The sequence below is a fragment of the Electrophorus electricus genome, chromosome 4, assembly GCF_041902795.1.
Source record: "Electrophorus electricus isolate QZ-2024a chromosome 4, ASM4190279v1, whole genome shotgun sequence".
Classification (NCBI taxonomy): Eukaryota; Metazoa; Chordata; class Actinopteri; order Gymnotiformes; family Gymnotidae; genus Electrophorus; species Electrophorus electricus.
This window is the reverse complement of record NC_137500.1, coordinates 1,829,157-1,845,000: the sequence shown is the minus strand read 5'-3', so window position 1 is coordinate 1,845,000 and position 15,844 is coordinate 1,829,157. Positions and strand designations below refer to the sequence as shown.

The window sequence follows — 15,844 nt, the reverse complement described above, 5'->3', positions numbered from 1 at the left end:
TCAGACACAGCACTTCTCCGGTGGCACGGTGTCAGTGCCGGTGCTTAAACGGTTCCTCACTTTTCCAACGCATAAAGAAATGTAAAAAAAATCAAATAAATAAGTAAATAAAATGGCTCTTGGCCAGAAAGGTCACCCTGATGTCAGCACGTAACGTCATTTAGCTTCTTTCCCAATGTTTCCTGTTACAAGCACAAGAACTGCAGTGAATAGTGAAGAGCGAATCCTCAGGGGGAAAAAACACCAGACTGGTTTAGATTTTGGATGGTTAGACGTGAAAGAAAGAGAGAGAGAAGGAAAAATGTACAATAGCGTGTGGTCTGCCATGGGGTGTGTACAATTCCTTCTTACTCCTGTTCCCAGACTCGGGGAACACCTACTTCCAGATACGTAATCATGGGCCGCGCAAACCAGTGGAAAAGTGGGTCAGTTCTTAAAAGGGTCGCTGGTTAGTGGAAACCCGCTCCAGCATGGCGGCCAGCACAGTGCTGGAGGAAACGTGGCTTCTGTTTCCTGATGACTGTTTCCATGTGATAACCAAAAAGCAGGCCAGGAAACATGACTCAGCAACCAGCATCTGGTCTCCCTAAGAACATCAATTAGGGATGTTGTTCTTAGGGTGGGGGGGAGTGCAGGCGAGCAAGGTTCAATTTCTGTCATTATATGCGTAACAGAACAATCTGTGGATTGACAGGTAATGTCTCCTTGTCTTCACAGCTTCTCAGCGTGTCCTGATGTGTCAGAGAGCTGAGCAGTGAGAGAATGTCACCCACCCACACGCCAAGCCCCTCGCTTGGCACAGAGCCTGAAGAACTGCAGCACAGCAACCAACTCAAACCACACCCACTCGAACTGGAGAACAGCTGTACATCACAACACAGAGGTTTATTCAACACCTGCCCAGTGCAATGGAAGAACACCCAGATGAGAGAAGGTGGAACCTTCTGATGACCAGACAGAACTGCTTTTCCAAAATGCAGCATTTTGATGACAATTATACAAAAGGCTCCAAGTATATTTAAAAACTACATGATAATCAATAAATAAACTACATATTGCTATTACTTCTTACATTTTTTCATGATCAGAATTGCAGATTGTACTGGCAGGCTGGACCACTACAGAATGCACACACACACACACACACACACACACACACACACACACACACAGAATTTCAGAACTTTATATCTGCTACCTGTGATCGAATTGTTTTAGTTTAGAAATGTCCTCTCCCTTTGCAGTTCTACAGTCTGCATAAATGTGGTTTTTATTATATTAATTGAAAGTAAACTGGTAGGCTACAGATCCACCACACAGACCTCATCTTATTGGTTTGGAGGTTTGGGGACTTTAAATAAATTATGAATAAAATCAGGTCACCGCTTCTCTGTAATCCAAACTGCAGGATGTTCTGAAAAACCAGGTTGAGTATATAAGTGTAGTTTAACCCTACAGTGGGGTAATTAAACCCTACAGTGGTGTAGTTAAACCCTACAGTGGTGTAGTTAAACCCTACAGTGGGGTAATTAAACCCTACAGTGGGGTAGTTTAACCGTACAGTGGGGTAATTAATCCCTACAGTGGTGTAGTTAAACCCTAAAGTGAGGTAACTAAACCCTACAGTGGTGTAGTTAAACCCTACAGTGAGGTAGATAAACCCTACAGTGGTGTAGTTTAACCCTACAGTGGTGTAGTTAAACCCTACAGTGAGGTAGTTAAACCCTACACTGGTGTAGTTTAACCCTACTGTGGGGTAATTAAACCCTACTGTGTTGTAGTTTAACCCTACAGTGGGGTAGTTAAACCCTACAGTGGTGTAGTTAAACCCTACAGTGGGGTAATTAAACCCTACACTGGTGTAGTTTAATCCTACTGTGGGGTAATTAAACCCTACTGTGGTGTAGTTTAACCCTACAGTGGGGTAGTTAAACCCTACAGTGGTGTAGTTTAACCCTACAGTGGGGTAGTTAAACCCTACAGTGGTGTAGTTTAACCCTACAGTGGGGTAGTTTAACCCTACAGTGGGGTAGTTAATCCCTACAGTGGGGTAGTTAAACCCTACAGTGGTGTAGTTTAACCCTACAGTGGGGTATTGTTTATTTAGCTACATTTTAATCTAACTGCTCTATTTTCCCTTTTTTGTGTGTAAGTTCTGTTAGACAGTCTGGATGTTCACTCAACACAATTTAAAAAAATCAAGAAAAATAAAGAAATTATAAAGGAATTATAAAGGAATTCATATCAATTGAATTGGCTTATTTGCACACAGCCTCACTTTGCAGTTAGCCCAGAACTGAAACCCTACAGTGTACTAATGTGGAAAGAGTGCTCGTAACACACACACACACACACACACACACACACACACACACACACACACACAGAATTTCAGAACTTTATATCTGCTACCTGTGATCGAATTGTTTTAGTTTAGAAATGTCCTCTCCCTTTGCAGTTCTACAGTCTGCATAAATGTGGTTTTTATTATATTAATTGAAAGTAAACTGGTAGGCTACAGATCCACCACACAGACCTCATCTTATTGGTTTGGAGGTTTGGGGACTTTAAATAAATTATGAATAAAATCAGGTCACCGCTTCTCTGTAATCCAAACTGCAGGATGTTCTGAAAAACCAGGTTGAGTATATAAGTGTAGTTTAACCCTACAGTGGGGTAATTAAACCCTACAGTGGTGTAGTTAAACCCTACAGTGGTGTAGTTAAACCCTACTGTGGGGTAATTAAACCCTACAGTGGGGTAGTTTAACCGTACAGTGGGGTAATTAATCCCTACAGTGGTGTAGTTAAACCCTAAAGTGAGGTAACTAAACCCTACAGTGGTGTAGTTAAACCCTACAGTGAGGTAGATAAACCCTACAGTGGTGTAGTTTAACCCTACAGTGGTGTAGTTAAACCCTACAGTGAGGTAGTTAAACCCTACACTGGTGTAGTTTAACCCTACTGTGGGGTAATTAAACCCTACTGTGTTGTAGTTTAACCCTACAGTGGGGTAGTTAAACCCTACAGTGGTGTAGTTTAACCCTACAGTGGTGAGGTTTAACCCTACAGTGGCGTAGTTAATCCCTACAGTGGTGTAGTTAAACCCTACAGTGGGGTAGTTAAACCCTACAGTGGGGTAGTTAATCCCTACAGTGGTGTAGTTAAACCCTACAGTGGGGTAATTAAACCCTACACTGGTGTAGTTTAACCCTACTGTGGGGTGATTCAACCCTACTGTGGTGTAGTTTAACCCTACAGTAGGGTAGTTAAACCCTACACTGGTGTAGTTAAACCCTACAGTGGGGTAATTAAACCCTACACTGGTGTAGTTTAATCCCACTGTGGGGTAATTAAACCCTACTGTGGTGTAGTTTAACCCTACAGTGGGGTAGTTAAACCCTACAGTGGTGTAGTTTAACCCTACAGTGGGGTAGTTAAACCCTACAGTGGTGTAGTTTAACCCTACAGTGGGGTAGTTTAACCCTACAGTGGGGTAGTTAATCCCTACAGTGGGGTAGTTAAACCCTACAGTGGTGTAGTTTAACCCTACAGTGGGGTATTGTTTATTTAGCTACATTTTAATCTAACTGCTCTATTTTCCCTTTTTTGTGTGTAAGTTCTGTTAGACAGTCTGGATGTTCACTCAACACAATTTAAAAAAATCAAGAAAAATAAAGAAATTATAAAGGAATTATAAAGGAATTCATATCAATTGAATTGGCTTATTTGCACACAGCCTCACTTTGCAGTTAGCCCAGAACTGAAACCCTACAGTGTACTAATGTGGAAAGAGTGCTCGTAACACACACACACACACACACACACACACACACACACACACACACACACAGAATTTCAGAACTTTATATCTGCTAAATGTGATCGAATTGTTTTAGTTTAGAAATGTCCTCTCCCTTTGCAGTTCTACAGTCTGCATAAATGTGGTTTTTATTATATTAATTGAAAGTAAACTGGTAGGCTACAGATCCACCACACAGACCTCATCTTATTGGTTTGGAGGTTTGGGGACTTTAAATAAATTATGAATAAAATCAGGTCACCGCTTCTCTGTAATCCAAACTGCAGGATGTTCTGAAAAACCAGGTTGAGTATATAAGTGTAGTTTAACCCTACAGTGGGGTAATTAAACCCTACAGTGGTGTAGTTAAACCCTACAGTGGTGTAGTTAAACCCTACAGTGGGGTAATTAAACCCTACAGTGGGGTAGTTTAACCGTACAGTGGGGTAATTAATCCCTACAGTGGTGTAGTTAAACCCTAAAGTGAGGTAACTAAACCCTACAGTGGTGTAGTTAAACCCTACAGTGAGGTAGATAAACCCTACAGTGGTGTAGTTTAACCCTACAGTGGTGTAGTTAAACCCTACAGTGAGGTAGTTAAACCCTACACTGGTGTAGTTTAACCCTACTGTGGGGTAATTAAACCCTACTGTGTTGTAGTTTAACCCTACAGTGGGGTAGTTAAACCCTACAGTGGTGTAGTTTAACCCTACAGTGGTGAGGTTTAACCCTACAGTGGCGTAGTTAATCCCTACAGTGGTGTAGTTAAACCCTACAGTGGGGTAGTTAAACCCTACAGTGGGGTAGTTAATCCCTACAGTGGTGTAGTTAAACCCTACAGTGGGGTAATTAAACCCTACACTGGTGTAGTTTAACCCTACTGTGGGGTGATTCAACCCTACTGTGGTGTAGTTTAACCCTACAGTAGGGTAGTTAAACCCTACACTGGTGTAGTTAAACCCTACAGTGGGGTAATTAAACCCTACACTGGTGTAGTTTAATCCTACTGTGGGGTAATTAAACCCTACTGTGGTGTAGTTTAACCCTACAGTGGGGTAGTTAAACCCTACAGTGGTGTAGTTTAACCCTACAGTGGGGTAGTTAAACCCTACAGTGGTGTAGTTTAACCCTACAGTGGGGTAGTTTAACCCTACAGTGGGGTAGTTAATCCCTACAGTGGGGTAGTTAAACCCTACAGTGGTGTAGTTTAACCCTACAGTGGGGTATTGTTTATTTAGCTACATTTTAATCTAACTGCTCTATTTTCCCTTTTTTGTGTGTAAGTTCTGTTAGACAGTCTGGATGTTCACTCAACACAATTTAAAAAAATCAAGAAAAATAAAGAAATTATAAAGGAATTATAAAGGAATTCATATCAATTGAATTGGCTTATTTGCACACAGCCTCACTTTGCAGTTAGCCCAGAACTGAAACCCTACAGTGTACTAATGTGGAAAGAGTGCTCGTAAAGAGTGCAAGTAAAGAGTGCTCGTAAAGAGTGCACGTGTCACACAGCAGTCATCATGAGATGTGCTCCACTCCGTCATGGTGAAGCTGCCATATCCAGGCAGTGCTGCATACCTCCGAGTAGCTGAGGCTTGTGGGAAACACAGTACAACAGAGAGGAATCCACATTTGTCCAGGACCCACTGACCCGTCAGACCTTTGTACTTCCATGAAACACGATTCTCACGTTTCCCTCAGTCTCATACACACACGGCTCACGCTGGAGTGGCCAGAGATGTGCTGTCCTGTGTGTGAAATGCACATGTGCTTCAGTCAGGGACATCACTGGCTACACACCCAGAGCTGCAGAAATGAACGCAGGACAGACAGACGTATTCAGGACAGACGTATTCAGGACAGACAGACACATATTCAGGACAGACATATTCAGGACAGATAGACACATATTCAGGACAGACATACATATTCAGGACAGACAGACGCATTCAGGACAGACGTATTCAGGACAGACAGACGTATTCAGGACAGACAGACACATATTCAGGACAGACGTATTCAGGACAGACAGACGTATTCAGGACAGACAGACACATTCAGGACAGAAGTATTCAGGACAGACGTATTCAGGACAGACAGACGTATTCAGGACAGACACACATTCAGGACAGACATGCATATTCAGGACAGAGACACATTCAGGACAGACAGACGTATTCAGAACAGAGACACATATTCAGGACAGACAGACGTATTCAGGACAGACAGACGTATTCAGGACAGACGGACGTATTCAGGAAAGACAGACACATATTCAGGACAGACACACATATTCAGGACAGACGTATTCAGGACAGAGACACATATTCAGGACAGACAGACGTATTCAGGACAGACGTATTCAGGACAGACAGACACATATTCAGGACAGACAGATTCAGGACAGACACGTATTCAGGACAGACACGTATTCAGGACAGACAGAAATAGAGGAAGGAGCAGAGGTCGTATGGGAACAAGAGCGGTCGATGCCCCTCCCCCACTCACGTCGGCCTCGGCAGTATGAGAAACTGACCCCAATAAACAGACATGAGGTGAATATTTAACTCACAGAGAAGCTTCCAGTGCACTTTAGCCAGAGACGTGTAAGTCATGTGGAATATCAACAGGAAGGGACTGTGGAATGGCCACCGATAAGAGGGTTCATTTTAGGTCACGCAGTTCTGTCAGCACACAGATGAAACAAGTATGAGGAAACAGATAAGGGCCAGACCCATACCCACAGCAGCGGTTTATCCTAGAGACACTGCCCAGGGAGGGTGGCAGCCCCCAACCCTAGGGGTGTGTTCATGGCTCCAACAAATCAGGCTGAAGGGAGCCCAGGCCTTTCTGAGCCACAAGGCCAAACCCTGACCAGAAGCTGGCGGCGTCTCTCAGAGTCTCTGCACTCCTGCTAAGATGGTGGCACCTTGGGAGTGGAAGCTGCTCTTCCTGACAGTGGAGATCGTGCATGTCGATGGGCCCCAGCAGATGCCAGCACCGTGGCAACGGGGTGCTGCTGCTTCTGCTGTCACCCTGGTAACCAACTCCAGTGCCACAGCAACCTTCAGAAGCAGTGCTATGCGGGTTTGGGCCCCAGCAGCTACATGCCGTGCTACCATAGCGACATAGAGTCTCCCCGAGTGAAACCCTTCCCCTCGGCACATATGTCACACACGTGACCTCCAGGAAACCCCGGGGCTCCATCTACAGCACCACGACTCACACACACACCCAAGACGGAGAGAGTGGAATGGACGCTTGTGATGTGGGCGCGCAGGAGGTCACGAACATGCAGTCACCTCGCTGCACGCAACACACCACTGGCACACGCGCACACACACACACACACACACACACACACACACACCCTGTACACACCCCCACGCGCCCCCAACACACACACACTTACATATGCATTAACTCGAATACGCATGCACACATTTGGTGTCTACAAGCTGGTGTAGAGGCAGAGTGTGTAGTCTGTCTGCTGCCATGGTCAGGAAGTGTACGCCATGCTAATGAATTTTTGAAGAAAACTTTTTTTTTTTTTGGATATGCTGACTCATAAGAAAGTTTCTTTTGATGCCAGGAGAACATCAAGTTTGGAAAGCTCATTACACATGTAGACCCATACGAGACTCCAGGATAAATCACCCTCACACGCACACACACACCTCATGCCCTGGGGTCAATGACACTGGCCGTGAACTGCTTCTTTACTGATTTAGTGGAGGGCTGACTGAAGACAGCTTGAGAGGAGGAAACCACACTCCAGGATTTAACCTCACAAAGACCTTCATGCTAAACGCAGATGAGAGAAGAGCAGGTGAAAGGTCAGCCAGGGTCAGAGCCACTCTAGCACTTCTCAGACGAGGGACCTGCTACTGTAGAACTCAACACAGTCCAGAAATGCAACATCCACACCCAAACAGACCTCTGAGAAAGAGCAGTGCGAGAGGATTTACTCAGACTGCACAGCGCCCAGACACACACAGACACAGAGACACAGTCACACAGACACACACAGACACAGAGACACAGTCACACAGACACAAAGACACAGTCACACACAGACACACACAGATACAGAGACACAGTCACACAGAAACCATAGACACACAGTCACACAGACACAAAGACACAGTCACACACAGATACACAGTCACACACAGACGCAGTAACACACAGACACAGAGACACAGTTACACATAGAGACGTGCAGCTCACCAGCCAGATCTGGGCTGCCTGCTCTTTCTCTTTTCTTTTTTTAAAACCTTAACATTTAGAACAATGTAGCCACTGCAGAAACTCTGTGTGTGTGTGTGAGAGAGTGTGAGAGTGTGTGCCTGTGTGTGTGTGTGCGTGTTTGAGTGTGTGTCTGTGTCTGGGTAACTGTGCATAATGTCACAAAGCATTGTGAGTATGAACTCAAAAAGTGTTTGATTAACAACTGATCTGCTATTATGAACTGATTATGAACTGATCTGCTATTATGAACTAATCTGCTATTATGAACTGATCTGCTATTATGAACTAATCTGCTATTATGAACTGATCTGCTATTATGAACTAATCTGCTATTACAAACTGATTATGAACTGATCTACTATTATGAACTAATCTGCTATTATGAACTGATCTGCTATTACAAACTGATTATGAACTGATCTGCTATTATGAACTAATCTGCTATTACAAACTGATGAACTAATCTGCTATTATGAACTGATCTGCTATTACAAACTGATTATGAACTAATCTGCTATTATGAACTGATCTGCTATTATGAACTGATTATGAACTGATCTGTTATGAACTGATCTGCTATTATGAACTGATCTGCTATTATGAACTGATTAGGAACTGATCTGTTATTATGAACTGATCTATTATGAACTGATCTGCTATTATGAACTGATCTACTATTATGAACTAATCTGCTATTATGAACTGATCTGTTATTATGAACTGATTATGAACTGATCTGCTATTATAAATTGATTATGAACTAATCTGCTATTATGAACTGATCTGCTATTACGAACTGATTATGAACTGATCTGCTATTACAAACAGATTATGAACTGAACTGCTATTATGAACTAATCTATTATGAACTGATCTGCTATTACAAACTGATTATGAACTAATCTGCTATTATGAACTGATTATGAACTGATCTGTTATTATGAACTGATGTTATTATGAACTGATCTGCTATTATGAACTGATCTGTTATTATGGACTGATCTGCTATTATGAACTAATCTGCTATTATGAACTGATGTTATTATGAACTCATTATGAACTGATCTGCTATTATAAACTGATTATGAACTAATCCGCTATTATGAACTGATGTTATTATGAACTGATTATGAACTGATCTGCTATTATAAACTGATTATGAACTAATCTGCTATTATGAACTGATCTGCTATTACGAACTGATTATGAACTGATCTGCTATTATGAACTGATTATGAACTGATCTGCTATTATAAACTGATTATGAACTGATCTGCTATTATGAACTGATCTGTCACCCATGCAACAGTGAAAAAGGAGCAGCAACAAATCAGGCTTCATGCTCACTCACACACCCACACGTGTGCCGTTATCAGACCAGCATGAGTTAAGAACGTGTGTAGGCTAGAAAACGTCCCATGTCACGCTTCCCCATTTCACTAGAATCTCACCTTAATTTTCTCCCTTTCTCTCCCTCTCACCACCATCACTAAATCTGGTCACGTCAGACCTCTCACGTGTTAGTGGTTCAGTCCTGGCGCAAGTCAGGCCTCTCACGTTATCTACTCCAGCAAGCCCCTCCCACTTCTGAATGTGCAAGCAGGTTCCTCCGTCCTGCTGCTCACACGCTGTGGTGCTAAAAATGCTAATCATGTCTCTCAGCCAGAACAACCCAACAACTCCTCCTGCACAGGAACTTCAGTCCAGGTGCTGACAGCACACACGCAAGTGGCACGTTTGAGGATGTTTCGTTGATTTTACTTTGCATTTTGGCACAATGGATGTGATATTAAGTCAAATATATGGAGGTAAATTCTCAGTCTGAAAATCAGTGACATTTCTGTATTTGGTGAATTAAGTAGGAATCAGAGCTTCTTGGGACCTATAATAACAATAATAATAATACATTTTATTTGTAACACACTTTACATTTAAAACAAATCTCAAAGTACTACAAGGTAAAAGCACCACTATAAAAACAAAAAAAAACTACAATAAAACATAACAAAAATAACAGCAATCAAGCAGTTAATTGAGAGTCATAAACTCTGCTAAACAGAAACGTTTTGAGTGTTTTTTTTAAACCTGTTGGTCAGAGAGGTCAGTCCATAGATGAGGGGCGGCAGAGCACGAGGCCTGTTGAAGACGCCGCGTGCGCATAGCGCGGAAGGACTGTGCTGAGGTCAGAGGGGAGAGCCACTCTGTGGAGAAGCATATGGAATCTCCATATATACACTGGTAAAACGCAGCCAGCAGGGAGAATGGGTGTAACATGTCTGTTCTGTCACTCTCGTCATGCGTAACGGAATGACCGGTTTCGTGGCCAGCTCCATTTCCCCACGTGGGTTAACCCAAGTCTAAGTGCTGCATGTCTATGCACGAGGACCAAAGAGTCGTTAACAGAGTCCATCATGGTGTGGACAGAACATCAGCATGTCAGAGACAGAGTGAAAATAAATAAATTAATTTTCTGAATCTAGTTCCGACTCTTATTACTAGATTACTGTTACTTTTTGAAAAACATGGCGATTGCTGCATGAGCACATCAGTTTATCACGGATCAGTGGTTCCTTTTTCTTCATTTTAATGGTTTTAATCGAGCAAATGGTTCTTGTGTCTGTTGTCCCACTGCAACGCCATTGGCCTGCATTTATTCACAGAGTTGAAACGTGCGACATGACGTGTGTTCAGTACCCTGAGTGCGTTTTGGTTCTTTTATGTCATTCCCTGGTGCCTGGATGCAGTCATGTGTGTGTGGAGTCGTTCTGGTTTGATATGGGGCTTTCTGTGCTTGAATTACTGCACGTCACAGTTTGAGTGCCATGAAAGGACTGTAAGACCACCATAGAGAGAAACACACCAGCACTACTGTAAGACCACCATAGAGAGAAACACACCAGCACTACTGTAAGACCACCATAGAGAGAAACACACCAGCACTACTGTAAGACCACCATAGAGAGAAACACACCAGCACTACTGTAAGACCACCACAGAGACAAACACACCAGCACTACTGTAAGACCACCACAGAGACACACACCAGCACTACTGTAAGACCACCACAGAGACAAACACACCAGCACTACTGTAAGACCACCACAGAGACACACACCAGCACTACTGTAAGACCACCACAGAGACAAACACACCAGCACTACTGTAAGACCACCACAGAGACAAACACACCAGCACTACTGTAAGACCACCACAGAGACACACACCAGCACTACTGTAAGACCACCACAGAGACAAACACACCAGCACTACTGTAAGACCACCACAGATGAACACACCAGCACTACTGTAAGACCACCACAGAGACAAACACACTAGCATTACTGTAAGACCACCACAGAGACAAACACACTAGCACTACTGTAAGACCACCACAGATGAACACACCAGCACTACTGTAAGACCACCACAGATGAACACACCAGCACTACTGTAAGACCACCACAGAGACGAACACACCAGCACTACTGTAAGACCACCATAGAGAAGCACACCAGCACTACTGTAAGACCACCACAGAGACGAACACACCAGCACTACTGTAAGACCACCACAGAGACGAAAACACCAGCACTACTGTAAGACCACCACAGAGACGCACACCAGCACTACTGTAAGACCACCACAGAGACAAACACACCAGCACTACTGTAAGGAACACACCAGCACTACTGTAAGACCACCACAGAGACGAACACACCAGCACTACTGTAAGACCACCATAGAGAAGCACATCAGCACTACTGTAAGACCACCACAGAGATGAACACACCAGCACTACTGTAAGACCACCACAGAGACGAAAACACCAGCACTACTGTAAGACCACCACAGAGACAAACACACCAGCACTACTGTAAGACCACCACAGATGAACACACCAGCACTACTGTAAGACCACCACAGATGAACACACCAGCACTACTGTAAGACCACCACAGACAAACACACCAGCACTACTGTAAGAGCACCATAGAGAAGCACACCAGCACTACTGTAAGACCACCACAGAGACGAACACACCAGCACTACTGTAAGACCACCACAGAGACGAACACACCAGCACTACTGTAAGACCACCACAGAGATGAACACACCAGCACTACTAGACTCGCCCTGTTCATGGTTTATGGTTCATAAACCATGATGGTTCAAAAAGTGTGGTTCAAAAGTGTGAATACGGAGTCAACCCAACAAATAACAACAAATCTCTGCTTTTGCAACCAAAGCGACGCGCGCCGCGCGCCTCCACGGACGTGCACATTAACGCTTTTGTTGAACTTCTCCCAACTTCAGCGACTCGTGGCACGCAGAAGCTGGCTCGCTTTCTCCAGCACAGCAGACTCGGGCAGAGTTTAATGCCACGGTTACCTCGAGCCCGTGTTCATGCCACGCGCTGTGAACGGACACGTATCCAGACGTGCACAAAGCACGCAGCGCTCCAACCGTTTCCGCGGGACCGTAGGAGCAGCTGCTTTAAGGACCCGTCAGAAGCTCGCTGCGCGCGGACTCGTGCGCGCGCCGGCGGTCATTTACCTGTTCTGCCAGCCTTGGATCAGGTTGGTGTATTTGCTCAGCACTCCTTCCAGCTGCCGCGCGCGTGTGCTCTGCGCGGGGACGTCGTTTGCCACCAGACCGGAGCGACCGCGCGAGCTTGAGCCGGGGCTGTGCGCGCCTGCTCGCGCCAGCTTCCGCGTCGTGTGTGCTCCGTCCGCGGGCAAAGATCCCGAGCTCGCGTGTGCAGGGGCGAGATGCGACAGCGTCCTCTCCATGCTGGCAAAGCCCAGGCTCGCGCGCGCGCGACGTGCAGACGAGGGCGGGCTCGCGCGACCTAAATCGCCTCCCTTTCAAAGCGAGTTTCCATCACTCTCCGCCTGTGTAAGAACGCATCGCGTGGGCATGCTAACGGCAGGGCAGCGAAGTGACTCCGCTGCGGCTGAAGCGCGCGTGTGTGTGTAAATCTCAGAACAGACACTCCCTCCCGTCCTCCGCCAACCCGGATATTACAACCCACTCCGCTCGCGCGGCCAAATGCGCAGCGCGATCCCGAGGCAGAGGGATGCGCGTGACTACGGGGATCAATTCCGCTGAAATGCTGATTCACAGATTTTCACCGCGTCACGTGTGTCTGTGCACGTAAACACACTCCCGTCTACTCTTGCGAGTCCTGTTCGACATATCGCGCGGGCGCCTGCACACTGTACAGCAGCGCAGCGCTACCGCGTGCCGGCAGGAGAACGCTAATCGCCCGGCTGCGGAAGCGCGTGACACGCTCGTGCACCAGTAGCAACATGAGCGCGAGCGCTGTGAACGTTCCCCTCCAGCACGAGGCGAAGTGTAACTCAGGCTTTATTTATGCAGCACGTGTTTAGAAGAAATAAAGCGAAAAGCTTTACGGAAGCAGCGTTCTGATTGGGTAGACGCGCCTGATCGGAGCGTTCTGATTGGGTAGACTCGTCTGGGCGGAGCATTCTGATTGGCTAGTCTCCCCAGAGCAGTGCTTTTCCAAATTTGCATGCCAGAACATTTACTAAATGGGTGAGTTATTATAGTTAAAACCGCCTAGATGTTGGCTTGTTTGGATAAGAGCACTCTGATAACCTCTGTAGATGTGTCAGGCGTTACCCATACAGCACACGTCCAGTTGAAGTATTCCTGACCAGGACTTTAAAGCTAAAATCAGAATTACGCAGCATAACAAACAGTATACCGACACAGTATACCTTAGATCCCTGAAGACAATGTCTTCCAAACTATTTTTAATACAGACTGAGGCACAGTCAGGAGATTCCTGTTCTAGAGTTTAAAAGTTAATCAAACGAACGAATGTTAAAATTAGTTTTAAATGTCTTAAAATGTGGCTTTCCCTGGCTTTGCTCTTTGAGTGTTTTAGTACTTAACACTGCAGTGCTGAACGCTTTAGTATTTAAAGGATAACCTGCGCTCAGCTTTTCCTGAGCGCTTTACCGCTGTTCCCCAGGGTACTGCTGAGCACTGTGGACTGGGTTTACTCTGCTGTCTCTGGTTCTGTGCTCGTCCCAGTGCACCGCCCGGCCCTGTCACGGCTCGCCGAGTACTGTCAGAGAACTGAAGAGATCCCGTAATCCTGAGCGACCCGCCTCCCTGACCCTGTCCAAACCGCTATGTCCCATTGTTTTAATCTCAATTTTCATTTTATCCACCTGCCTTACAGAAAATTAGATTCTTCCAATTATGTTTTAAGAAAAACATTTACAGTAAACCAGTATGCCTCCAACAAGATAGGAAGGAAAGAATCTGTACATCTAGAAAGTTAAACATGTGCACATTTGCTCATATTTAACAACTGTATAAAAAGGGAAATTATTGTTTAACTGGTGAATTAAATCTGGACCTCGAATCCAAATCGTGTGTGTGTGTGTGTGTGTGTGTGAGAGAGAGAGAGAGAGAGAGAGAGAGAGAGAGAGAGAGAGAGAGAGAGAGAGAGAGAGAGAGAGAGAGAGAACATGCATACACATAATTGTACTGAATAAATCGATGATCAGTGGATCTGAATTATATTGAATGACGGTTAGTCCAGTTCTAATTAGTGACGAATAGACGTGCCCCTTTCTGTAATGATTTATCGGCGTCAGACAGCGCTCTGGTCTCTGCTCCACGCTGCCCTCTCATGGCAGACGCTGGCAGTGCCGTTCCACCTGCTCCTGGACCCTTGAGAAAAGGACAGCTCGCACTGGCTGAGTTCAGACAACACAGAAAGTCTCTGTTGACAGTTCGATTTCACATGACAACATCTGTGCCCAGGACCTTGGCCCAGGGTTCTTACAGAACTGTATATAACACATTACTTTACATAATCCTTAGTCTGACACTCTGTTGTTGAGGTTTGACCTAATCAGGTTGGCACCTCGCCCCAGCTATGTGTCACCGAATTAAACCCACGACAGCTCGAGAAGGCTCCACAGCGAGGTCTGGCATCTCAGCACCTCCCCCGTACCCGCCCACTTTAAACCAACCACGTGCAGCTCTTTAGAGGAAAAGCCACACTGGCCTGCGTGGTGGCTAACGTGGCCCCAGCCCCACTGACACCTTTAATGTGTGTGCAGTGCCATCAGTTCTATATGTGTTTCATGCACTGCACCAACAGCACACATTCAGTTCATCTCCCTCTGTTGACCCACTGCACCGCTCTCACACATCCAGTCACTTCCTAACCTGTGAAAACCACACTGGCCTGTCCAGTGTCCAGTGACCAAGGCCATTCACAGGCCCAGTTCTACGGGGACCATCAATACTCAGGGTCACCAGTTCCTCATGAATTTTACCATTGACCCCACCAAACATACCCTGCACTCACTCTCCAGTGCGTTGGGAATCAAACACAGACCTAATCATTGTATCCATATCACTACTAGACAGAGTTAACCTCTAATCTCTTAATGTTGAACAAAAGACATAGTGGCACCTGACTGTGTCTCCATGTATATCAGCGCTGTGACAAATGAACCGTAACAGCCTGTAAATATCAGAGTCCTGACTGCCTCTCACTAAACTTAGAACTGCAGTCTTCACCTTGCCACTGTCCAAGGTTTTGAGGAGTTGGAAGGATGTCAGAAGTAACTCCAGCAAAAAATAAAAAGAAGAAACTTGTCTTAGGACAGAACTTTGGACTGATCCCATACACAGTCGCGCTGTGAGACAGCTCCTCACTGATGTGTGTGGGCAACACAATTGAACAGGAGACGAGTCTCCTAATCAGAATGTAGACTGCTCAGACCAGCCAAGCAATGAA

The 15,844-nt window shown here is 45.2% G+C and overlaps 1 protein-coding gene across 3 annotated transcripts in view; it reads right to left on the bottom strand.

Annotated features, from left to right (window-relative positions):
• The window catches only part of osbpl10a (oxysterol binding protein-like 10a), a 64,273-nt gene extending 50,992 nt beyond the window's left edge, over window positions 1-13,281 (bottom strand). Inside the window, exon 1 of one of the 3 annotated variants that reach the window (XM_035523315.2) lies at window positions 12,610-13,281. In XM_035523315.2, coding sequence (XP_035379208.2) covers window positions 12,610-12,845 — 236 coding nt within the window. In that variant the 5' untranslated portion in view covers window positions 12,846-13,281. Of the gene's footprint in view, window positions 316-12,609 lie in introns of those variants that run through there. The other 2 variants (XM_035523321.2, XM_081711792.1) reach the window with 2 other exon arrangements.
• Between the last annotated feature and the right edge of the window lie 2,563 nt (window positions 13,282-15,844).